At 42.8% G+C, this 26001-nt stretch overlaps 1 protein-coding gene across 18 annotated transcripts in view; it reads left to right on the forward strand.

Annotated features, from left to right (window-relative positions):
- The window catches only part of STAU1 (staufen double-stranded RNA binding protein 1), a 53430-nt gene that overhangs the window by 25015 nt on the left and 2414 nt on the right, over positions 1-26001 (forward strand). For 4 of the 18 annotated variants that reach the window (XM_084854092.1, XM_084854085.1, XM_084854086.1 and 1 more), the window contains 10 exons: positions 2185-2323; positions 4770-4935; positions 8554-8652; positions 11555-11785; positions 12261-12404; positions 14695-14841; positions 18497-18569; positions 20216-20532; positions 22888-23010; positions 25705-25790. In XM_084854092.1, coding sequence (XP_084710218.1) covers positions 2185-2323; positions 4770-4935; positions 8554-8652; positions 11555-11785; positions 12261-12404; positions 14695-14841; positions 18497-18569; positions 20216-20532; positions 22888-23010; positions 25705-25790 — 1525 coding nt within the window. The remainder of the gene's footprint in view (positions 1-2184; positions 2324-4769; positions 4936-8553; positions 8653-11554; positions 11786-12260; positions 12405-14694; positions 14842-18496; positions 18570-20215; positions 20533-22887; positions 23011-25704; positions 25791-26001) is intronic. The other 14 variants (XM_084854090.1, XM_084854088.1, XM_084854091.1 and 11 more) reach the window with 5 other exon arrangements.

The following is a 26001-nucleotide window of genomic DNA, read 5'->3' on the forward strand; positions in this document are numbered from 1 at the left end:
ACTGGGCATGTTTCGCCTTGAGAAGAGAAGATTGAGGGGAGATAGGATAGCGCTCTTCAAGTACTTGAAAGGTTGTCACAGAGAGGAAGGCCAGGATCTCTTCTTGATCATCCCAGAGTGCAGGACACGGAATAATGGGCTCAAGTTACAGGAAGCCAGATTCTGGCTGAACATCAGGAAAACCTTCCTGACTGTTAGAGCAATACGACAATGGAACCAATGACCTAGGGAGGTGGTGGGCTCTCCCACACTGGAGGCCTTCAAGACGAGGCTGGACAGCCATCTGTCAGGGATGCTCTGACTTGGATTCCTGCATTGAGCAGGGGGTTGGACTCGATGGCCTTGTAGGCCCCTTCCAGCCCTACTGTTCTATGATTCGATGTGTGCACTTACCTCCTTCCATACCTGGCACTTTTGTCTTTTTCATCTCTGTTTTAAGCTGGTTATTGTGGTGCTTAGACAGGAAGAACAAACAACTTTAAGATCCCAGCAGAATATGTCCTGTGGATGTTGCACATTATTATATGCAAGGCTACCTCCTCTCTAGCCTTAATGTGGTTTGCATGGAAACGTTTTCTATTGCTAGACAAATTGTGTTAACATTTCATTTGATAGCAGCCTTATGCAAGTGTGCTTCTTTATGTTCTATTGTCTTTGTCTATGGAATATGAACTTGAAAACTTGAACAGTTCACTTTCTCTGACAGTTGTGTAAATGTTTAGTAGAGAAATCCTGATCTTTAGTCAAGACAGAATAATCCAGAGAACCATTTGGTGTGGTTTTTGAGATCTTTCAAAATCTTGGCTGGTATCTGGAGCATTCATGCACATAATGTGCTTCCACGCATTCATTAAAGGCTCTGATTTTTCCCTTCCAGCTGCAGCACCTTGCATTTCAGATGCCACTTTGGAGGGGCCATTAACCTTCAGTCCTGACTTCTGAGTCACATGATAGGCTGCAGTTTGAGTGGAGTGTGCTGCTGGAAAACTCCAGTGCACTTGGAAAAGCCAACTTCTATACCTTTTGATCTTTGCCACTTATTTTAACTCTCCAGAATTGGGAGTTGCAAACAGTGCTTACTGTTGTATGCAAATGAGAAATGACTGACAGTCGGGCAAAAACAATATAGGCAGCATAAGTGAACTCTCTGTGAGGTGAAAAAGTGTTTACATCAAACTAAGCATGTGTAATGCAAGCCTTCTTAGTAATACGTAACCTTCAATTTAAAGAACAGTGTGTCTGCTGCACACTTTTTTCTGTACATTTAGTATCAAGCTTTCCAGTCAAATGTTAGTATTTAAATATCAATTTGCAAATAAAAATCAAGCTGTATGCTGCAGCAAAAGCATCTTCAGATGGCATTTGCATTAACACTTGGTTTCTGTAAAATAAGCATGACTTTCCTGAGCAAATTTAAATGACACATTACAGCATGACTTTTGATACTGCAAACTTGCCCCCTATCACCATTTCATACATAGGGCTCCTTTTTCCCCTACTCCAATCTTCTCAAGTTTGCTTTTAGCTGTTGAAGGAATGTCAGGATTCCTTTAGCCCCCACTTTACTTCCAAGCCCAAACATACACAGACAAGAGGCTTCCGTCTACATCTTTTAATCTGCTACTTCACAGGGTCATACAGATGCCAAATTCTCATTGATTCTCAGTCTTCAAAGGAATGCCTTCAGGGGATTCAAAAGGAAGTTACGAGAGTTGCCCGCCATTTGAAGAGGGAGGTGGTCTGACTAGCTTAACTTAAGCAGGGGTGCTCCCTCTCTTCTCATGAGGCCTCTAAGCGCAGCTTTTCACGGAAGGCCAATCGCGTAGACTGTCTAAGTTCCACCCCTGCCTTCTCTGTCTTTGCTCGGTGCCTGCTTCTGGCGTCTATTAGGTCATACTCTCCAGACCCCGCTGCCTCCTGTTCGCTGCCTCTCACTGGGGGGGTGAAGAGGGACCCTCATCCTCAGCTAGCTGGATGTTTGTAACTTGGGAAGCCGGCCTACTCATATCTGGACTAGCTTGGGAAACACCTCTTTTATGTCTGGTGGTTCTCTTTCAGAATCTGAACTGCTATCCCACTCCCTGCACTCAGAAACACCTCTGACAGGGAATGGATGGTTAAGGCATAGCGTGGAATTCTCTTAAACTTCCGCCATTAACAGTTGCTCTGTCTTCTTCTCTTTAGATAGTGTAACCCCCACAGTGGAGCTGAATGCACTTTGTATGAAGCTGGGAAAGAAACCTATGTACAAGCCTATAGATCCTTACACGGAGATGAGGTCCACCTACAACTACAATATGAGAGGTGGTGCTTATCCCCCACGGTATGTCCTGCCATGACACTCTCTCCTGTAATGACGTCCTCCGATCATCTTCCGTCAGCTTCACAGTTTTTTGGGCTTGTGAAGAATTCTCCAGTTGTCTCCCCAGAACAAGCATGTTTTATGCATGAGTTTAGAGATGTAAAATTTTCACAAGTTTTGAAGCCATGGGGAAAAAAACATATTTTGCTGTTTTCTGGGAAAAATAGGAATTTTGAGAGAAATGGAAAAATAAGCAGTACTTTTTTTTTTTTAGCACTCTTTACAGATCTAAAGTCACTTTGTTGCTTTATAACAGCCTTCCACAACCTGGTGCCCTTCAGATATTTTTAACTTCAGCTTCTATCAGCCTCAGGCAGGATGGCCAATTGTCAGGAATGCTGGCCGTTGTAGTCCAAAACATCTGGAGGGCACCAGGTTGAGGAAGGCTGCTTTAGGAAGGTAAAGCAGCCTTTATGTTCCTAAAGTTATATTATGTGTAACTTGGTTTGTGCATAAAATTATTACATTTGAAAACTTTAAAAAGTGATCTCCATTAGTAAATTTGTAATTAATGTCCGAGTAAGTTATGCTTCTAAAATTTAATGTACCAAACATGATAATTTTATGAGCAAACCAAGTTGTACATAAAATATTTTAGGTTCCTGACCAGAGGGAACTTCAGCAAGTAGTCCCTGAAACATCTGAATCTTCCTAGAAGCCAAAAGAAACAGAAAAAGTGGAGGCAGAAGAAAAGTCCAGAAACGCAGGACCCTGTAGAACAAAACCCAAACTGTCTAGATATGGTGACTCTGTTCACATGTTAGGAAACTGAGCAGGAGTTGGAGCATCCCAAAATGTCTGTAAGTAAAAGGTACATTGGATCAATAATTTTAATAAGAAATGGAAGAAATAACTATGCTGAGAATCTTACAGAGAGGATTAAAAACATTTTTTCCCCATGGCTTCATTTCCAGACATTTTACATCTCTAGTCTTCCTATAAAAGTCTTCTTAATACATAGTTTTTAGAAATCATTTGAGGGGAGTAAAGGCTGGGTAACAATATATTTTTTTCAATATACTGTTTTAAATTCTAAAAGAAAATATTTTATAATACAAAGCTGCTCATTTTTTAAAAAAAACCAAAAACTGTCCTTGGGGACCCCCCCCCCTGCAAAAGACTTGGGTTTTTCCAGGCTTTCACATCTCTACATGAGCTTAATGGATACTTAAAGGCAACCATAGTTGAATGTAGATTGAAACATACTGTAGTGATCAGTAGAATAAGGCTCAGCTGCTGCTGCACCATAAAACACCTAATGATCACCCCCCAAGTAATACTGCAGCCTTCCCAAGCATAGCTATGGTAAAAAAAAAAAGGATGATTCAGTTGGCAAAGCTCTATACTGTGTGGGGCAGAAAACAAAGAGAAAAGGCGGAGACCCAAGAGATATTAAAGGAACAGGATGTTGGTAGAAAAAGGGGTTGCACCCTTCAGCATTTGTAAGTAGTGCATAGGGTGCAAAATGTGTGTGTTGAGCAGAGTCCTGCCTTGCACTGCTGGGGAGTGAGAAGACTTGGCACTTTGCCTCCTAGCCAATTAAGCTGCATTTCTAGTGCCTCTGGCAACAGTCTCACTCTCCCTAGTGAGGCTTGCTAAACCTTTCTTTTTCTTTAAAGCACCTGTTTATCTCTGTTCCTTGATTCAAAGTGAAAAAGTAGTTGCTTGCTGTCTTGCCTCTGCTTATGCTCAGAGAAGCTATACAACTGTTTTTCTCCTCTTAGATTTTTCCCTTGTGCAACAAACTCTCCAGCTAAAATACATACCAAGATTGAAAACAAAAGTCTGACAAGCAACAGGAGGGCTGTGCTGTTGCTTGGGGGGGGGGGGGGGGCACATTACTAAACTGCCAGGCTTCTGTCCAACTATGTCCATCCATCAACAGAATGGATTCTCCCCCTGCACTCTCCAAATCTGCTCTAGAAGGTTAGGGAATCCTCCAAAGCAGATTTTGGGGTTGTGCTGGAGGGAGAAGGGGAAGGGAATGTTCTGTTGCGTGAGTGGAGGTCTGCTCATGCAGCATTGGATGTTACCCATAGTCTCCTTTCTTAGGTCTGGTTTGCCTAAATCAAATGGGCAAAATATATTACTAACATGAACATCTAAGTTTCTTTTTTATTAAGTGCTGTTGACTGTGCAAAGTGTCTAATGCTAGAGTAATCTGCTGGTTGAGTTCATAAATCTTTTGTTTAATGCTTACTTTGTGCTTCTGGCTCAATGTTTCTAGTTATAAAAATGTAGGTACTTAAGTTCTGTGAAGTTCAACAGTTAAGTTTTAAAGGTTTAACGGTTGGTGCATTGTGTTCAGTATTGGCTTTCAGTTTAAGTCTTTATTTAAACTTAGTCTACTGGCAGAATAACCTTGTTATATAACCTAAGCCTGAAATTCAAGTCTTTCTGTTTTTAGGTACTTCTATCCATTTCCTGTGGGATCCTGGCTCTATCAAGTGGAGCTCTCTATTGGGGGACAGCAGTTTCATGGGAAAGGTAGAACAAGACAGGCTGCTAAGCATGATGCAGCTGCTAAAGCACTGAAAATCCTGCAAAATGAGCCCCTGCCTGAGAAACCAGAGGTAGTATGCTTTGAGCATTAACCAGCTTCACTTGAAATTCGTATTTGTGCTCTGAAGTTCATTGAAAGCAAAGCTCTTGCTTTGTTTGCTAGATTTGTGCAAATTCTGTGGCTCTAATTTTTGAAGGCTTGTGCACACGTTGTACTGTTGTGTCATTTATCCTAACCTATCTGCAGCCTGCCCATGCTTCATGCTGGAAATAGCATTTAATCTGTGGCAATTTCCATTTAGCTGTAGTGAATCCTTGAGATATTTGCAGCTAACTAGAAGTAAATGCAGCAGTTGCGCTTTAGCATCAGTGGGGTACAGAAGCTGCTTGCAAAATAGCCAACAAAATATAAGATGGAAATTGCTTTATTAAAGGCACCGTTATTAAAGTAGTATAGCCACAGTTGCTTAGTATGAATGCATACTTTGTGGCAGAATGTGACTAGCTACAATAGAATGTGACTCGAGCATTGATATTCAGTAAACAGGCCAAATAGCTTAGCATAGGTCTAGTTTACAGAATGAGGAGGTACATTCATTGACATTTGGCCTCCGCCAATGCTATTACACTCTTTCTCACTATATCCCTTTCACCAACCCAAGGCAGTCCTGTCTGCTCAACTAGCCCTCACTGGCTAACTCATGCAGCCAGGACCATGTGCCACAAATACAGCATGTTGTCTTATAAGACAATACCTGAGTTATTGCATGGCTTAACTACACTGCTTTGTGAAAATCATAACTTCAAAATCAAGGCTAGCTGCTCAGTGGATCTACCTAGAACTTGGATGAAAAAAACAAGTTCAATTTTTCAATTTTGGAGTAAGTTTAAAACATTTTTAGTGCTGCTTAGAGTGATAGGGAGGACTCGTTGTATAACTTGAGGTGGATCCAGCTTGTGCTGGATATAATCCAGTTCAGGTAGTGTCACACCCATGTCAAGTCTTTGAGGCATTGTAGAAATGGTGAGTGGGAGAAAAGTTTTCTCATAGAATGTATTTAAGAAATACTGCAACAGAAAGTGGAATCATATAAATATGTCTAGCATGATGCTGGTGGCCAAAGGTTATTGATAAGGCTGTCACTTCTTTGAAAATCAAGCATGAGTCTTTGTAGAAATTGTCAATATCTGAGCTGTACAGAGAACTCCATATTCTATTTTACCCATATACTTTATTGCCTGCTTGTGGCAGAACTAAAATTGAATTACTGGCATCATTCACATGCATCTGTAAAAGGAGATGAATATTGCTTAATTTGGCACTACCTTAGAAGCTGCCAGAGTTGTTTAGCTTTCTGCTATTTACCTTAATCTGCAGCAGTTCTCTGGGGTCTTTAGTAGGGCCCTCTTACAACATGGTTACCTGAGATTTTTTAACCAGAGAGATCAAAACCTGGGACCTTGTCTCCTTTATGTGCAAAGCATCTTCTGTACCCCAATAGCTATTCCTAAATAGCATCAGTCATTCTAGTTATTGCTTCCTCTGCCATTTCCATTGTTCCCTGTGAACAGTAAATTCTAAAGAATTGCTGTGTGCTTCATCTCTCCTGATGTTCTCTATTGCCCTGTACTGTAGTTAGTGGCAGTTAATTAATTTTGCATGATAGTTTTTTGGAAGGTTAATGATTGTACTTGTGATGTGTACCTCTGCATGGCATGACTATTTTGCTTGGCCACTGTAGTTAGAGGGGCCTCATCAGCATACTAGTTACTATGAGTAGTCTAAATAATGTGTTCAGACTTTTGTATATGCATGGCTTTAATTAGGCCTAATGTTATTGCTGCTATTCTGAATGAATAGAAATTTGTTTGACTAATCTTATTATAAATTGGCACCATAAAAATGGTTCAAACAGAACATCTAATATTCTTGATCTTATAAAAAGGCATTCTGACATGGTCTCATCTGTACATAATTCCTTAGTTAACAAATAATCATTCTCCAAAGCCACTAAGTCATTGGTAGTACTTCAGTTTGTACACACATGCATATTATATAAATAATATAAAATGAGATTCCATGGTACTCACATTGGTATAAAAGAACTCCAAAGTATTAGCTTGCAGTGGAGAAACCTGTTCTAGAATTGGGAGTAGAGGAAGTTCTAACAAATTGGCTCTTAAGGAGAAGCTTAAGGATGGAATCCAGTGTTCTGTTTGCACAGCACAACTTCCTCTGCCTCTCTTTCCTCCTGCAGTCTCCTTTGCCACTGAAAATCTGCTCTAGAAGGTCCCCCAACCCTCTGTAGCTGATTTTGAGGGGGAAACTGTTGCCGTCCTATTTCTGCAGTTCCATCAGCAGAACTACATTCACTGGATTTCTCCCTTAGGTCCTCCCTTTGCAGCCTGCATATGGCTTTGTAAGACTGGAAGAGATGGGATGCATGTTTGAGTAGGCAAAACTATTGTACTGTGAAAGGTGGGCAACCAGACTAACCACAGCAACCCTTGCTGGAAAAAATATGTAATTATTGTGAACCACCAGTTTTTCAACATCACCCTTCTGATTACATTTGTTAATTCTATTTGTAGAATAGGGGCAGTATCCAGCAGGTTACAAACGCTTCCTTAAATTTCTTTCCCAGCATGGAAGAGCTCCTCACAGCCCTATCGTGCTGCGAAAGAAGGCACGCAGGGAGGGTCATCCTGTACTGTGTCTTTCCCAACATGATTAATAGGAGGAAGGAGAAGTTAAAAGCCTCTCAGCGATGTGGATCAAGGTTGCTGGGATGGGTCGGTGGGGAAGCTTTAACCTTGGGATTGCTGGGTGAGAGGGTGAGGTTAAAGCCTCTTCTTGCAGGGATCTGGATCAAGATGTGAAGAGAGGAGAGAGTGTGTGTATGTGTGGGCATGTGCAGCCTCTGGCTGTACAGCCAACCTCACACGCAGACCTCAGGGCCAAAAAGGTTGCCCACCCATGCAGTAGGAGATAATATGTCTCTTCCCACAAGGGAATGTCACATCTCTCCAGTCTTCACTGGTTTAATACTGTGGCTGAGATCCAAAGCGCTGCATTAGATGAACTGAGGACTTTGGTGCACCCAGTGCATTGTTTCTTTTTATTTTCCTTACAGTAGCAGGTTCTTGTGCCTCACTGAAAACTGCTTTTGAAAACACCCCTCTATTTAAAAAGTGATTTACCATGTGGCATATGGGGATGGCGAGAAGAGATTGCTATTAGAGAAACATAAGGCCAAAGCTCCCCTTCAAAGCAGTTATGTCTTTCTTCAGATAATGGCCTGTAATTGGAAAGGCCTAACATTGGTCTTTGCATATTAAAAATAGTATAGGCTACAACTCTTAACTTTCTTGCCAGTTCTTTTCCATGTTGCCTGTAAGTATTTTCATGCATACATCAAAATCAACCTAACATATGCCCCTGGACTTTTAGAGCTACTTAATGTTCTTACATAGATTTTCAGACAAGGAAATAACTTTGGGTCATTTCACTTGCATGTGACACAGTTGTAGTGCAAAATGTCCTTGAGCCTTTAATCTAATCTGCTTCTGAAGAAATCATGCTTAAATCCCTACACTAACCCTGCACTGTGTTGTGGCAGTCTTGTTGTTAGTGAGCTGGTATGACAGCAGTGCAAGAAGCCTCTTCAATATAACTGTTCTTCTCTTAGATTAATGGGAGAGAACCAGATGATGAAAATCTCAATAAATCTGAAATAAGCCAAGTGTTTGAGATTGCACTTAAAAGGAACTTGCCTGTGAATTTTGAGGTAGGTTTAGTTAATTGCTCTAAAAGTGGTTTTATTTTAGTATATTGAAGATAGTAATATACTTGATGGGAATACTTTTTTGTTGAATACAGCTGACTTTTAAAATTGAGTATTAGTATATGGCCAGATTCTCTTTCCCTGGGTCCAGTAGTTATGTTGGTTTTCATACCCCAAATCTATGAAAAGGGAAATTAAGAGATGTTGTGTGCTGGCAGCAGTTAAATTATTCCAAAATATTAGAAGGGTAAGGAAGATGCCACCAATGTACATTTGGTTCATTACTGTATGGGATGTAACAACATAGTAGCTTGGATTGAAAGGTGCTTACGTATTAGCGGAAGGCACTTCCACTTGCATGGAGGGGGGCTGTCCCTGATTTTTGCTGCAGCCCTCACATTGTATCCTACTTCATTCCAGAGGGTCGTCCAGTCCTCAGGAGCAGCTGGTGAAGGGGTGTGAGGCTGCAGTGAGAAGGGGGAAGCAGTAAAGCCCTCTTCCCCAAGCGAATGTCCACTCATGGAAGCTGGATTCCTTGTCTGCATTCAAACCTCACACGAATGGTTTAGCACAGTCGTGACAAAGCTACAGCAAACCTTGGGCTTGCACATCTCCCCTTGTCCTCTCCTTCTCCCTCATGGCCGAGAGAAGGAGTTAGGAAGCTTTTGCTTCCATTTTTGCTTAACCATAGTTTGAAGTTGGTTGGTTTTTCCAGGGATTTCTAGATGAGACAGATGATCTAAACCCATTTCAATCTGGCTTCAGGCCTGGTCATGGGACAGAGATTGCTTGGTCACCTTATGGACTATCTATGCTGGGAACTGGACAGGGGGAGTATGTCCCTGCTCTGCTGGGCCTTTCAGCGGTTTTTAATGCCATCAACCATGGTCTCCGTCTGAGGCGTCTGTCTGAGGCAGGACTGGGAGGCACTGTTATACAGTGGCTCCAGTTCTTCTTGGAGTGGTGATCTCAGAAGGTGGGACTGGGGGATTCCTGTTCAACACTGTGGCTGTTGGTCTGTAGTTTCCTCAGGGTTCCATCTTAACCCTCATGTTATTTAACATATACATGAAATCGCTGGGAGAGATTGTCTGGAGTTTTGGGATTCAGTGCCACCAGTATGCTGATGACTCCCAAGTCTATCTGTCTTTTCCATCTAAATCCAAGGAAGCTGTTCTGTTTCTAAATTGGTGTCTGATGTCACTAATGGACTGGATGAGGGCAAACAAATTGAAGCTTAATCCAGACAAGACAAGTCCTTTAGGTCAGTCGAAAGGCAGATCAGGGAGTAGGGTTTCAACCTGTGCTGGATGGGTTACATTCCCCCTGAAGACTCAGGCTCACAGTTTGGGTGCGCTCTTGGACTCAGCCTAAACCTGGATTCTCAGGTCTTGGCAGTGGCCAGGAGTGCATTTGCACAGTTGAGGCTAGTGCACCAACTGCTGCCGTTCCTAAAGATGTCTGATCTGGCTGCGATCACGTATGCCTTAGTTACATCCCATTTGGACTGCTGTAACACGCTCTGTGTGGGGCTGCCTTTGAAAACTGGTCAGAAACTTCAGCTGGTTCAGAATGCTGCAGCCAGACTGTTGCCCAGGGCTGGGTACAGGGAGCACATGACTCCCTTGTTACATCAGCTTCACTGGCAACCAGTTTGTTTCCGGGCGGAATTTGAAGTGATGGTTATAACCTATAAAGCCCTATATGGCTTGGGACTGGGCTACCTGAAAGACTGCCTTCTTAAAACCTGGGCAGGTTTGTATGGGAGATCTTCTGGTGAGGCCCCTTTTTCAAGACTGCTACCTTCAGAGGCACTTTTGGTGGTGAGCTGAGAGAGGGCCTTTTTGGTGGCTGTTCCCAGGCTGTGGAACTCTCTGCTGAGGGAGGCTAGGTTCACTGCTGTTTTGTTATCCTTCTGCTGACAGGCAAAGACCGTTTTATTCAAGAAGACCTTTGACCTATAAGTGGGTCTGTTGGGTTGGGTGCTGGTGTTTATTTTTTTATTCTGTAATTGTTATATTTTTATTGCATTGTTTTAATCAATGTTAATTGTGCCTGTAAGCCTTGAGTGCCATTTTTTTTGGAAGAAAGTTAGCATACAAATCAAATAAATAAACTGCAGTTAACTTTAACCACAGTTTGAAATTCTTCTCCTGGAAATGCGGGAGGAGGAGTGGGAATGATGGAGCCCGAGGCTCACTGAGGTCAATCTCGTTGTGCTAACTATGGTTTAGCGTGATATCCAAGCACAGCCATTGGGATGGATTCTATCTAAAGTGATAAAATTCCTAGGCTTGGTTAAGGATATGAAAAGGTTAAAACAATGAGCACTACTGTTGAATTGTCTTGGAATGAGATTAGACTTTCAGATATATCATTCATGTTTAAGAATGTACTGTCTTTCTGATAATAGTTGTATGTAAAGTGTAAAAGAGGACCTGTTCAGAGCCAAATCTATCTATTAGCAGCATTTGTTCCTTCACTGTGAATTAATACTTGGGCATTTGCTTAATGTAAGCATGGATGCATGCCAAGGTTTAGTGTGCTTTTAAGTAGAAATTTGTGCAGGCCTAAATGCTGGGAATTTGGGCAATATTTACATCCCAAGAGACTAACTTGGTACTTGCTGAATGGAACAAGACTGTAAAAACAATGAAATTCCTAAAGCATGTACATTCTTATCTGGGTTTATATTTTTAACCTGCAAGGGGTGGGGTGATCTACTGAGAGGCTTTTAAAATATGGCCACTTCCTGGTTTATCAGGAACATTAATTAATTAATTAATTAATTAATTAATACTTGTTCCTCCCTGCCCCAAATTGCATTTTATTTCATGTGAGTGAAGTTTGCTACAACCAATGTACCTTACCATTTTTAATAAGTGTTTATCACGCTTTCACTCAGTTTTTCCCTCCGAAACAGGTGACCCGGGAGAGTGGTCCCCCTCATATGAAGAGCTTTGTAACAAAGGTCTCTGTGGGCGAGTTCATGGGTGAGGGCGAAGGCAAGAGCAAGAAGATTTCCAAGAAGAACGCAGCCATAGCAGTCTTAGAGGAGCTGAAGAAACTGCCTCCCCTTCCAACAGTTGAGAAAATGAAGCCACGAATCAAAAAGAAAACAAAATCAATAGTCAAGGTGAGGGAGATATACGCTAGCCAAGTCACAGATGTTGTAGAAGGATGCAGCCTTGGTTTATAGCAGACACCTCAGTTTGCACCTCTGGGTATCAGAGATCTCTGTTCACTCTTGCAGTATTAAACTAACAATTCTTTATTAGTAAGAAAACATTAACTTTACTTAAATTTAGGGTTCTGTGATATGTGTTTGCTGTCCTCTATAAGTCAAATGCTCTTTCATAACTCCATTTTAGTGGAGGCTTGCAGAGTAGGCATTCCCAGTGTATTCTGTGGTTTTAGATCTTGCGTGCATGTTCTGCCTTTTACAGAATTAGACTTAATGTAATCAAATGAGCAAAACTAGTGTCATTTCAAATATACCAGTTCTCTATAAAAACAACAAAAGCAACCCGAATTCCTAAGAGTGTTAATGAGACTGTACTGTATTGGAATTGCTCTTGACAACTGTTGTCTGACTTCTGCTTCTCTCTAAGCTGCAGACGAGTCCTGAATACGGCCAAGGTATGAACCCTATTAGCAGACTGGCTCAAATACAGCAAGCAAAAAAAGAGAAGGAGCCAGAGTACATGCTCATCACAGAACGGGGACTTCCAAGGCGCAGGGAGTTCGTTATGCAGGTTTGTGCAGAGCTTGGCTCTCCTTTCTGCTGTGCAACTGTGTCAGGCTTGTGGGGATATTGGGGGGGGGGTGCACCCACACATTTTACTTTATTTGAATGTTTAGGCTGATTTTGGCCACGAGAGCCCCTCAGAGGAGCTTAGAGTAGAATATTGTTAAAACAGAAGACAATTCATAAAACAAAATAAAAATACATTGCAGTTTATTTTGTATTAAAATAAGTAAGCACATTTTCAGCATGGTAGAACAATTTGTAAGATGTCTGAAGGCATAGTGACTGTTCGAATGTAACAGCGGCATCCAGCAGCAAATTGGGAGTTAATTAATTGCAGGGAAGCCATGGGTTAACATGGGGCAATTTAACCCACAAACAAGCCCAAGTGTCACAGAAACAACCCTCGAATGCCTCATTCAAGAGTTGTTGATGGAAAGAGAAAGCAGCTTGTGCTTGGCTTGGGTGTGGCATACATCCCTGCAGTTCGTGGGTTAATTAACCCATGATTTGTTGCTGGATGCTGTCGTTACATCCGAACAGGTCCATATTATAATAGGGGGCTGGTGGATTTTCCTCAATAGGTAATCCACAATTCAGATGCCACTACCAAAAAACCTCTATTAATCTTAATTCAAATGGGATTGGCACTTAAAACAACATATCTGGCAGATCATAACACAAGGGGATTAGGGGGTGATGGTATGGATGTATATATGTGAGAAGTTATCTTAAAGATCCTAGACCTAGAGCTTCAAAGGTTTAAAACTGATAGAATGCATTTAGTCCAGAAACATACTGGTAACCAGCAAAGTTTATAGAATCATATGATCTCTGTGGCAAGAACCAGACAAAAGATGCACTGCTTCATTCTGGACCAGCTAACACTTGTCAGCTGTTTAAAGGCCACCCCATCTAAAGCACTTTATGGTAGCCAAGAGGCTACCAGAGCATGCATGACTGTGACAGTCCTCTATTAGATGAGGACAACCCTTTGCTAATTAGACAAGGATCTATATCATGCAGAATACAATCCCATACTAACTTCTGCATACACAGGTTTATTTCTCTGGTGCTTACATGATTTCCTGTTTGCTTTCCCTCTGTCAGTGCTAAACGCTGGGCACTTCTACCACATTTTTTGGAAAAATAGGGGAAGAAGCAAGGGTCAAAGATGCAAGTCATGCTCTAAATATTTATATTTACCATAACCAATCCTACAGCACCTCTGTACTCAGTGCAGAGGCCTTTTCAGTAGCTTCCCCAAAATAAAGCAGTATGAACGGTTTGGGTAGTGTAGTATTTCACCTGCCTTTGGCACAATGCTCAGGCCAATGCTCAGGGGTACTAGAAATATTTCCTGGTTGAAATCTCGTATTCAAAACACCAGCAGTTCCATGCAAGAGTGATACATTTTAGAATAATTCTGCTATGTAGGACTTTGAGTCCAAAAAGAAATATTTGAGAAGGTTTTGTCCTATACTTTCCTTATCTTTATGTGATAGCCAAAGTTTTTGTTTGTATGAACAACAGTACATGGTAATTCCATTTCCATTTTCTCTAATCTTGATGTATTGTCTTTGTGCACCAATTTATTACGGAGGCAAATATAAGCAGCAAGTAGTTCCCACCTCCTACCCATGGCTCCTGCAGGTCCATTCTACTATCTAGCATTATCAAATTACTGCACTTCATTATACCCCTTGTTTCTCTTCATACTTGTCTCTGTCCTTGCTGTTGGAACGGTCTGAAAATGTGTTATCTTCCTGATTGGATCCTTCATATTCTTCAAGGTTTCAGAATGAGAGCAGTGTACTCTGATTCTGAAACAGAACTTTGGGAAGCTTCATCTCTTCACTGTCAGCTGATTATTTCTCACAGAATCCTTTGGATGCTCTGCTGTGCCTGAGCAATATTATCAGTGAGCTGCTAGCTATTCAGCTCTTCAACTTACATCTTGATCAGTTCAAGGCACAACATCCATGCATGTGCTTTCTAATCTAATTGGAATCATGTTCTCTTGAGACTGAGGAGTTTTCCAGGATCTAAATGTATTTGGAGCATTAAAAAGGAAGTTCCACAGGGAGGTTACAGAATACAGCGGCCTGTGTTTTGTGCCAGCAGTAAATGCCATTAAGGCATGTAGCAGTGATTATGATCAGTAACCTCCACTTGACTTGGCTATCCTGTCAAGCCATATTTGAATGGATAGATTGCTAATTGTCACCTGTACTTGGTTTGCCCTTTGAAATATAAAGAGATAGTTGCCATTACAATCTGTTTCTCTGTACTTCTAGGTGAAAGTTGGTATGCACACAGCTGAAGGAATGGGAACCAACAAGAAAGTAGCAAAGCGCAATGCAGCTGAGAACATGCTGGAGCTCTTAGGATTCAAAGTCCCTCAACCACAACCCCCAAAGCCAGCACTAAAGACAGAAGAAAAGGTAAAGCGTTCTTAAACAGTGGCCTTAATACTTCTACACATGTTTTCCAGGACATGTGGGTTCAAATTATGACTTGCATGCTGAAGAATACCTGGATGCTAGAATTGACAGAAACAAGAATGTGGGTGTGGGGCTAACGGTCTTGTTGAAAACTGTCCTTGGGGCTTCCAGACAACTTTAGTTTTTTTACTTGATTGTAAAGATGACTTTGTCCACACGGTACAATTCTACATTTTGGAAGTGGGTAATGTATGAGTTGTGCTGAATGCTAGAGATACTGTTTGTACTGTTTCCTGGAGGAAAAGGCTATCAATGGCTACTAGTCATGATAGTCATGATGGTATGTGCTACCTCCCAGAGGCAGTGAGCCTATGTACACCAGTTGCTGGGGAACGTGGGTGGGAGGGTGCTATTGTGCTTGTGTTCTACTTATGGGTTCCTGGTCGACGGCTGGTTGGCCACTGTGTGAACATAATGCTGGACTAGATAGATCCTTGGTCTGATCCAGCAGGGCTCTTCTTATGTTCTTATGTACAGTCCCTGACATAGGAATCTTTTTCTATTCTATTCTATTCATCTATCGCCCATCTGGCCAGTCAACCAGCCACTCTGGGTGATGTACAACAATAAAAACAGTTCATACAATAAAATTCAACATTAAAAACATAAAATGTCTAAAATTACCCTAGCCCACCCCAAATGCCTGCCTGAACAACCACGTTTTTAATGCGTGGCGGAAGCTCATTAAAGAGGGGGCATGGCGGAGTTCCCTAGAGAGGGAGTTCCACGGAGTGGGGGCCACCACAGAGAAGGCCCTCTCCCTCGTCCTCACCAGTCTAGCTGTCCTGGTTGATGGGACAGGGCGAAAGCCATCCGAGGCTGATCTTGTTCAGTGGCCTATCTGGTGTTGCTGGAGGCACTCCTTGAGATAGGCTGGGCTGGAACCATATAGGGTTTTAAAGGTCAAAACCAACACCTTGAATTTGGCCCGGTAAACAACTGGTAACCAGTGCAACTCCTTCAGCACTCCAGTGCTGAGATCTTGCCAGCGGCTGCCTTTAATCAGGCAAGCCTCCGCGTTCTGCACCAGGTGCAGCTTCCGAACCATCTTCAAGGGTAACCCCATGTAGAGCGCATTACAGTAGTCTAAACGAGAGGAGACCAAGGCATGTACTACCAATAGGAGCAGATGGTCATGAAGGTAGGGGCGCAGCCACAGTATCAGATGGAGTTGGTACAGCACTGTCCAGCTCACAGCTGGCACCTGAGCCTCCATGGACAGCTGGGAGTCTAAAATGACCCCCAAGCTGCAGACCTGGTTTTTCAAGGGGAGCCGTACCCCAGTCAACACCAGGTCAACATCCCCCAGCCTCCTCTTGTCTCCCACCAAAAGTACCTCGGTCTTGTCAGGGTTCAGCTTATTCCTCCCCATCCAGCCACTCACCGTCTCCAGACATTTGGACAGGGATTCTACAGCTAACCTTGGTGAAGATTTGAACGAGAGGTAGAGCTGCGTGTCATCCGCATACTGATGACACCGCACCCCAAACCTCCTGATGATAGCCCCCAGCGGCTTCACATAGAGGTTAAATAGCATCGGGGAGAGGATGGAACCCAGTGGCACCCCACAACTGAGTGGCCACGGGTCTGAAACCTCCTCTCCCAGTGCTACTGTCTGGGACTTGCCGGAGAGGAAGGACCGGAACCACCGCAATACGGTGTCTCCAATGCTCAACCCCTCCAGGCGGTCCAGGAGGATACCGTGGTCAATGGTATCAAAAGCCGCTGAGAGGTCGAGGAGAACAAGGAAGGAGCACTCGCCCTTATCCAGAGCCCTCCTCATATCATCCACCAAGGCGACCAAGGCTGTTGCTGTCCCATGCCCAGGGCAGAAGCCCGACTGAAATGGATCTAGATAATCAGTTTCTTCCAAGTGTGCCTTCAACTGCATCGCCACCACCTGCTCAATCACCTTGCCCCAAAATGGCAGATTCGAGACTGGGCAAAAGTTGTTCAGAACTTGGGGATCCAAGGAGGGCTTTTTAAAAAGCAGTCTTATCACTGCCTCCTTGAGGGCTGATGGCATCACTCCCTCCTCAAGGGAGGTGTTCACCACCGCCTTGATCCCCTCACCCAGCCTCTCTCTGCAGCTCATAATGAGCCAAGATGGGCAAGGATCAAGTAAGCAGGTGGTCGGCCTTACAGATGAAAGCACCTTATCCACTTCATCAGGAGGAAGAAGCTGGAACCGCTCCCACAAAACCAGTGTGCCACAGACCACCTCCTGCTCACTAACTGTATCCACCATGCATGGAATAACACTCCTAATCCAATCAATTTTATCTGCAAAGTGCCTTGCCAAGGCCTCACAGAAGGCCTTAGAATGCTCCAGCGGTTCCAGAGCAACTGGACTGACCAGGCTCCGGACCACTTGGAACAGCTTCCTGGGACAGCACTCTGCAGACGTGATAGAGGCAGCATAATATTCCTTTTTTGCTGCCTTCACTGCCACGTGATAGGCTGAAGATACAGCTCTAGCCCATGTCTGATCACCTTTGAAGCGAGACTTCCGCCACCGGCGCTCTAGCCATCTCACCTCCTGTTTCAGAGCTCTTAACTACGGATTGAACCATGGTGCCGTCCAAGCCCTGTTCAGGGGGAGAGGGCGTTTCGGAGCCACCTGATCTAATGCCCCAGTGATTGCGGCATTCCAGCCACCCACCAGGGTCTCGACCGAGTGGCTGTTGGCGTGCTCCAGAGAATCCCCAAGCGCGTTCAGGAATCCATTTGGATCCATAAGACGCCTGGGGCGGACCATTTTAATGGGTCCTCCACCCCTGCAGAAGGGTTGTGGAACCGCGAAGTCCCAACATCACCAGATAGTGATCTGACCATGACAAGGGGGTGGTAGATATACCCCCGACTTCCAGATCACTCCCCACTTCTCCAGAAACAAACACAAGGTCTAGAGCATGACCAGCTACATGGGTGGACCCAGTTGGAATATGGTGCAGCTCCCAGGAAGCCATGGTCTCCCTGAAGTCCCGAGGTGCCCCTGTGAGGACGGCCCCCAAATGTACATTGAAGTCCCCCAACACCAATAAGCTTGGGGACTGTACACGCACATCAGAGATCTCGAAGTTCATGTCTTGCAACTTTCTAGCCCTCATTGTTGCAAAAATGAGTTTGAAGGCTTGAGGCCAGTGTAATGAGCTTAGTAAGGAGAGAGAAACCACTGCTTCGTTTTTTGCATTGCCTTGTTTTTAATGCCTTCTTAAAAGCTTTGACACAGAATCTTGATTTCTTCCTCAGCTGGCTGAGGAGGTCCTTGTGTGCAGTTCTTATGCAAATTAAATCTGCTTCAACACTATTGATATTGATATTGATACTTTTCAGTGTGGTCCTTGGAGTGCAGCAAGATACTTGCCCCAACAGAGTTGTTGACTTAATATTTTGTGGGTTGGTGCTCAGGGCACATCAGGGTATCTGTTCAGTTCAGAGAATAGACCTAGTTTGTTAGGAGTTTATATGTTGATATTGGGGAAGGGGTGTGTGTTAGACCAAGATAGGATGTTTTTGGTTTAGACACTAAGTTGTTACCTGCCTTCCACATTCAGGCTAATGGGATATCAAATGTTAATATCTTTTCTCCTAGACGCCAGTAAAGAAGCCAGGTGATGGAAGAAAAGTAACCTTTTTTGAACCTGGCTCTGAAGAAACACCTACTAGTAAGTTATTTTATTTTGTTCATGCCTTGTATGAAAGCTGTATCAGGGTGGATTGATTTAAAACCATTACTATAAAACCATTACTATAAACATTTATTGTTTAGATACTTCCTAAATAAAAGTACATACTAATTTGTTTCTGTAGCTATAACATTGATTAAAAACTTCAACTGACTCTTTATATGATCTCAGAGTATACACTTTATAAGTTTAACTTAATGTTTTACTGTTTTAGAAAGTTGATATACAATACATTGCTTATTAACTAGATGCTCATTATTATGTGAAGCTGCATTAGAATTACACTCATATGACACATATAGCACAAGAATCATATTTTTTTAACATAAATTTTGTCATATAACTGCCCTGTCCCATGACAAACTATTCTCAACCAGAAGCAAGAATTGGTGGTAGTTACTGGGCAAAGCAGTGTTCTCCATGAGATGAAAGGTAAATGTTCATGTTCTTTGGTAGATAGTCATAAATATATACAATTGGAGTAGTGAGCTAGAGCCAACTGCAGAGGTCAGCTAGTTCACTAGGCATAAAATAGGAGTAAAGGGTCACTCAGATTTGTGGACATCTGCATTGACTTACCAGTTCCTGGAGCCCCAGTATCAAGCCATAATTTAAATATGGGGTGAGCAATTTGTGGCTATCCAAATGTTTTGGCCTGCATCTCCCATCAGTCCTAGGTGAAGGATTCTGGGACTTACATCCAAATCATCTGGAGGGCCACAAGTTGCCAACCCCTGATCTAAATACGTGAATTATTGTGCTTTAGTAACTAACTAAAGATTTTTCCTCCACAGTTCATTCTTCACAAAGAAAAGCAGTCTTTCATAAGAGGATCATAAGTTCACATTTGAAAGATTATATATTGCATTAAGTTCAGATTTAATTTTAAACCTGGCTATTTTAAAAAGAAATGTATTATAGCTGAAACTTTAAGAAATCTGATTTAAAGATTGATTTTTATCCACGCTGATTAAAATACTGATTTGTTTTTGTTTGGAAATGGCAGATCACTTGAAAACTTTTTCTGCTGTGGCACCCCGGCTCTGGAATGAGCTCCCTAGTGAGGTTCGCCTGGCGCCTACATTGTATTCCTTTCGGCGCCAGGTGAAGACCTTTTTATTTTCCCAGGCATTTTAGCTTTCTAAATTTTTATCTTTGCTGTTTTAAATCTGTATTTTAAACTCCTGTACTGCTGCTAGGTTTTATTGTGGTTGTATTGTTATATTGTGGTTTTAATGTTCTGTATATTTTAAATTGTTTTATTGTGTGTTGCTTGGATTTAATTTTTGTGAACCGCCGAGAGAGCTTCGGCTATTGGGCGGCATAGAAATTAAATAAATAAATAAATAAATAAATAAAACTTTCAGAAATAGCAGCGTATATCAGAGATGCCTTATCTGCAGTGTTTGCCTTATTTCTTATAAGCCATTTTGAGTCTTTGAGAGAAGCAGTGTGAAATCATTTTCAAAACAAAACAAAACACAGTGGCCCCAGAAGGTACACAAGCATCTTTCAGAAGGCCATGAAAGTGTTTGGGTCAGACGTGGTGCTCAGCGACCTGCAAGTTTATGCGTGACAGATGTTTGCCAGTTAATGAAGCTCTACTCATTTTTTCTGTCTCTTAGGTAATAAAGAGGATGAGTTCAGGATGCCTTATCTCAGCCATCAGCAGCTTCCTGCTGGCATTCTTCCCATGGTCCCTGAGGTTGCGCAGGCTGTAGGAGTTAATCAAGGACATCACACCAAAGAGTTCAATAGGGCAGCCCCCAATCCTGCCAAGGCTACAGTGACAGCCATGATTGCTAGAGAGCTATTATATGGTGGCACTTCTCCTACAGCTGAGACCATTTTAAAAAACAGCTCCTCGGGTCATGTGCCCCATGGACCTTTCACTAGACCCTCTGAACAGTTGGACTACCTTTCTGGTGTTCAGGGAATTCAGGTAAACTGATTGAAAATAGAATACTTTGGTGTCTTTCTTGGTAGGATTTGGCTTACGAGATAAATACCTTATTCTATAAAGCCCATGTGGCTTTCTCTTCTGGAGGAAGGTAGCAATTCATTCACATCAGCTTCTTCCTTAAGCTGGAAAGTTTCCCTATTACTATAGGTCTATGGCATAGATAGCCTTGAAGGCTATTCCTGTGCTACATTTTTCTAGTACATTCTCTAGACCTGCAACCCACTCATCAGCACTGCTGTTGGACAACCTCCATTCATGTTCACTGCTGATGAGCCTCTTCCAAGAAGTCTCATGCAGATGAAGTGTGTTTGAATGACTTCCTTTGCTGAGACATTTTTTGATTTGTGTTTCCATTCTCAAAAGTGTACTGATCTTACATGATCAGGATAATTATGTAACCAGCTCTTGCTGGACTGCAGAGCACTTTAGGGGAGGGCTTACTCATAGAGTGTCCCCCAATTTAAAACATCACTCTGCCTGTGGGAAAGTAGTGTTCTCCTTGACATGCTAAACAAGAACCTTCTTCCTGATATACTACTTTCCTACATATAGGGGAACGTTCTAACATGCAGAGCCCACCCAGTAGTCCAGCAAGAGCTGCACCACATTTCATTTACCTTACAAAAATTTCTATCTTGCCTTTTGATCTAGGAATTCCAAATGTGGCTGACATCAAAATAATTTAACCCTCTAAGTAATGGTTTAAATCAGGTGAGCAACACATGGCTCACAGGCCACATGTGGTCCCACTTCCCCCAGATTTCAGGGAAACATTAGTGGGGGGAGAGATGACATCCGTAGTGGCGACAAGAGTGCCAAAAGGGTCAAATTTAGCTTGCAAACAAGTGAATGTTGACCTTTTTGGAGCTCGGTAGCCACTAAGGACACCATATTTTAATTATTTTTTTTTATACCTGCACAGGTTGGCGGGGAGGGGGGGGAATACAGCCACAGGGGTTGGGGCCCAGAAGGCAAAAATGGTCCCCAGACTTCCCACAGTTGCTCACCCTTGGTTTAAAGCAATATCAAAACAGCCCAGCTGTGGTGTATGTGTTTTGATTTGGTGGTCCAGAGAGTAGAAGAGAAATTCCAAGGACTTCACCACTACCAGCACCTAAACTTTCAGCTTATACAGGGCCAAATGCTTGCTGAAACACGTTTTTTTACTATTTCCTGAAAAGAGAGGAGCAAAGGGATCAGGAGGGCATTTCCTAATTTAGGTGCTGTAGTTGAAAAGGCCCTGCTTCTAGTGCACGCCTGCTATACACATGATGGTAAGGGGACACAGAACAGGGTCTTGGAGCTTGAGGTGAGTGTGAAGGCAGGTTCATATAGGTGCAGGCAATCTTCAAACATGATTCTCCTAGTGATGTAGATCAGCATAACAGTTTCTACAAGGTATGCTCTGTTAGATCTGTGTATTCACATTCAATCCTAGTTTGTATTTCCATTACTGCATTCATATGGCTTGAATATATCCTACATTTGAGGAATTTAAAATATCGACTCCATTACTGGAAGTTACTGCTTTCCTTCTTCATATTGCCCTTTTCATGAAGTGCTTTGAGCTCTTACAATTTTACAAACAATTACTGCTACTTGGTTTTAGTGCCAGGTGTTTACTAGGTTTGGAGCAAAATGTAGAGATCTTGCCACTGCCATCAGTTTATAGTCTCTGCGAAATGGGCAAGAGATGGAGAAGTTTGGGACTGACACAGTTATAGGGAGGATGCCATCCATGGGGGACTTCGAAGAACATGGAAATGATCAAGAAAGCCAACTGAAGTGAGTCTTGAGAGTCTTGAAGGGAGAAGTGACTAAACAAATTACAAACAGAGAAATAAAGCCATTAGACTATGGATATATATCTTTTCAATATAGATTTAGCTAGCTGCTGCTAGGTTTCTTTGTTTATAGAAAAGCCAAGATGTTTTTAGTGGCTCCAGTCGTGTAAATATTTGGTGTGATTGAAAAACATGTATGCCTTTTGAAGTGGGGCCCCACTAATTTTCAGCTGGATATTAGCCATCCATTGTTTGTAGATACAGCTAACCCACCTACAGTCCTCCATACATGAAGGAGAGCTTGGGAGATAGGTGAGATCTTTCCTTTGCATTGCGTTTGGAGAATGTAAGAAACAGGAGTCTCCTTCTGCTTGGGAGAAAGTCATTTTGTTACCTTCTCCAAACTGCGATTTGGAGAAGGTAACAGAATGAGAGTTCTGGGAAGGGAGCCTGAGCCAGGCATGCTGCTTGCCAGAGGGTTTGGATACTCAGCATTGTGAATGGGTTGGGGACACTTGTTTAGAAATAACTGAAACTTTTTCTTTCTCAGGTTGAATACAAAGATTTCCCCAAAAACAACAAGAATGAATTTGTGTCTCTTATAAATTGTTCCTCTCAGCCACCCTTGATCAGCCATGGAATTGGAAAGGATGTTGAATCTTGCCATGATATGGTAAGAGAACCAAAAGTATCATCTGAATTGATTTATATACATTAATTGCAGTCTTAATGGTTTGCATAACTTCCTCCTGATACGTGAGTAGGGATGTGAGAACCCACCTCCGTCCAGGTTCTTCAGATGCCTGCCCAGCCCCTGCCCCCACTCACCAGTCCCCGGACTGCGCTTGACCTCCCCCACTCAGCAAGCGCCCCGCATCTTGCCTGGGCCCGTCCGCCAGGTGTCCTCCTCCTCCTCCGCAATTGCCATGTTTTTAAGAAACATGGTGATCGGAAATCTGTGTGCACATAGACTTATGCTCAACACCCCCCACCCCCTGAATCTTGCGTTTATGGGTGATTCACAGTGCTTTTTGAGTATAATTCTCTGTGTGCACACTCTGGAAATTGCTGGCCATTGTGCACAAGATTTAATTTACAAAAAATAGGAAGTCACCGTTTGTGACTTTGCTGTGGACGCTTGCGGGCAGGGCTATAAGTCCTGGCAGCTTGGTGGGTGGGGGTGGGAGCTCAGTCAGCCGAGTCCGGGGGGGCCAAGCAGGGAGGAGTTCATCAGACTCCACCCCCGGATGGATGCTCGCAGCATCCGTATATGTGAGAATTTATACATTCAGAGTAAAGAGGTCAGAAAATCTGTATTAAGCATCCCTAGGTTTTTACTCTTTTAGTCCAGTGGAAACTGCATGTGATGTCGATCCTGATGGAAAGACATGGGGCAGTGTAGGAAGTTAACTTGTGAAATGTTTATTATCTGTTGCTATACATGTGCTTGTTCACAATTTTCTATAAATGTAAATTCTGTAATATACCTTTAGTGAGCCACCTAGGATTAAAACTTGGAAATGCGTCATACATGCACTGCTCAAATATATTGAGCTCTTACAAAAGAGAAACCTGTGGTGTGGCATCATAAAGTTTTTTGTGGTAGAAGTCTTGACTTCTGACCTTGTGTCAAGATTTAAAGCCAGCAATGATGTTGGGCTACAAAATACAGAATATTCCTCCTACGCTGAGGCCTTGTTCTCATGGTCATGTATGTAAAATGCATGGGTCTCTCTGCACTTGAATTACTGTATACTAGGGATGAGCAAGACTATTATATTAACTTGGAAAGATCCATTAGGCTTTGGCAAAATCACTGAGCTCAGAGATATCTGTCACATGGGGCCAGCAGCAATAGAGACCTTGGAGCAGATGAGAGGAGGCCTGGTGCTGCTTGGAGGAAATCCCTCAGGCCATTCTAGGCTTCTGTTTGACTGCTCAGAGGTCTTGGGTATGGTGTGGTGCCACCTATACCAAAATTCCTTGGTGCGCCATGTGGTGAAGGCATAGTATACCCAATAGAGCCCAGGCTGCACTGCAGTCATCTCTTAATATTTCTACAGCAAAGCTGTGTGTCCAAAGCCCTCTAGGTTGTTTCACCAGCCATAAACTGGTGGTTCTTTCTTGTTGCTACCCAGAGGTCCAGAACACCAGGGTGCTCCCTTCTCTTTCCACTAGGTGGTAGGCTCTTTCCTATAAGAAAGATTTGGCTAGGGGTCGGGCTGGGAGGTGCTTCCTTCTCTTGAGCCAGCCTGTCTCCTGTCTTCTCAACAAGCAGACACAGGTCTCTGGGTCTGCCCTGATTAGCAAGGCTGATTGGATTTAATTAAGAAGAAAATTAAGAAGCTATCTGTACAGAGGGCCCTGAGCCAGTGGTTGTAGTCACCTGCTGGAATGGGGTGGGCATTGGAAGTCCACCTCTTCATTACATACACTTAAAGACTGGCAGATGGATGTGTGAATTTTGACTCCACTGAAGCTCTTACTGCTGTGCTAGTTCTGTCTGCCATGATAGATCCGTAATGGCCCCTTCAAATCATTACTGACTCAAACTGATCACCGCCATCAAGTAATGAAAGTGTTCGAGCCACTCCACCCAAACACCTTCATAGGGACATGGTGGTGGGATGGATGGAGGGAGAGAGCTCAAATGTTTGCTTTGCCATTGCACGTGTTTCAAAGCCAAAGGACTTGCTTTTTTAAACCTGGAAACTTGAGATTCTTAAAATGCTGAATTCTGCTTCCCATGCAACCTATGCGTATGATCTGGCATCAGGCCTTGATATGTGCAAAAGATGTTTACAGCAGATAAAAATACTGTGAATAAGACCATTTGAAGGATGTTTGCAGACCTATGACCTAGATGCTATTTGCAGGGCGAAACGCCAAATCTAACTTAATCTTGACCTCTGAGCAAAATCCCTTCAGCTATAGTGTCTGAATGCTTGTGGCATTTTCCCCATAGTCCTGCTGCTCACACTGTACTAACAGCCAGGAAAGAAAGTATATGATACCTGTGTTTCTTTCCTCTGCTTTCTTGGTAAGGCAATCTCAGCAAAACCTAAATTGCTTCTGGTTACGTGGCTAGATTTCTGATAACTTAGACCTTACTTAGCTAGTTTGTCCATGAAAAATGCTCTGCAGTGTGCTGTTGGGACAGTTTTCCTTCCAGTGGGAAAACTGAACAGTGCCCTAATTGATGCCTTGAAAATTCTGTATTAGAAACATTTTTATTACTGTGAGAGAGGCTAACTTTTATCTGTGTTTTGAGCAGTTCCAATTTACATTGCCCAGTACTATTCCAGTCACATACAATAACATATGCCCAAGTGATATACAGAATTTAAATGAGATCTTTCTCCTCCAGGCTGCATTAAACATCTTAAAATTGCTGTCTGAGTTGGACCAACAGAGTACAGAGATGCCAAGAACAGGAAATGGACCAATGTCTGTGTGAGTAAAAATTATGGATCTTTGCTAACATTTCCCCTGCTTTTTAACTTAAATAAACAAAAACCCAGCCCCAGCTTTGTAATGCTCATAAGACAAGGTCGCAAAAATATTTGCCTGTTTAGATAAGTACATTTATTTACATTAGGGTAGAGGAACTTGTGGCGCTCCAGATGGTTTGCCCTACAACTACCAGCATCCCTCACCATCAGCT

This window comes from Heloderma suspectum, chromosome 4 (assembly GCF_057233095.1).
Source record: "Heloderma suspectum isolate Gila_16-S chromosome 4, 16-S_ref, whole genome shotgun sequence".
Taxonomy (NCBI): Eukaryota; Metazoa; Chordata; class Lepidosauria; order Squamata; family Helodermatidae; genus Heloderma; species Heloderma suspectum.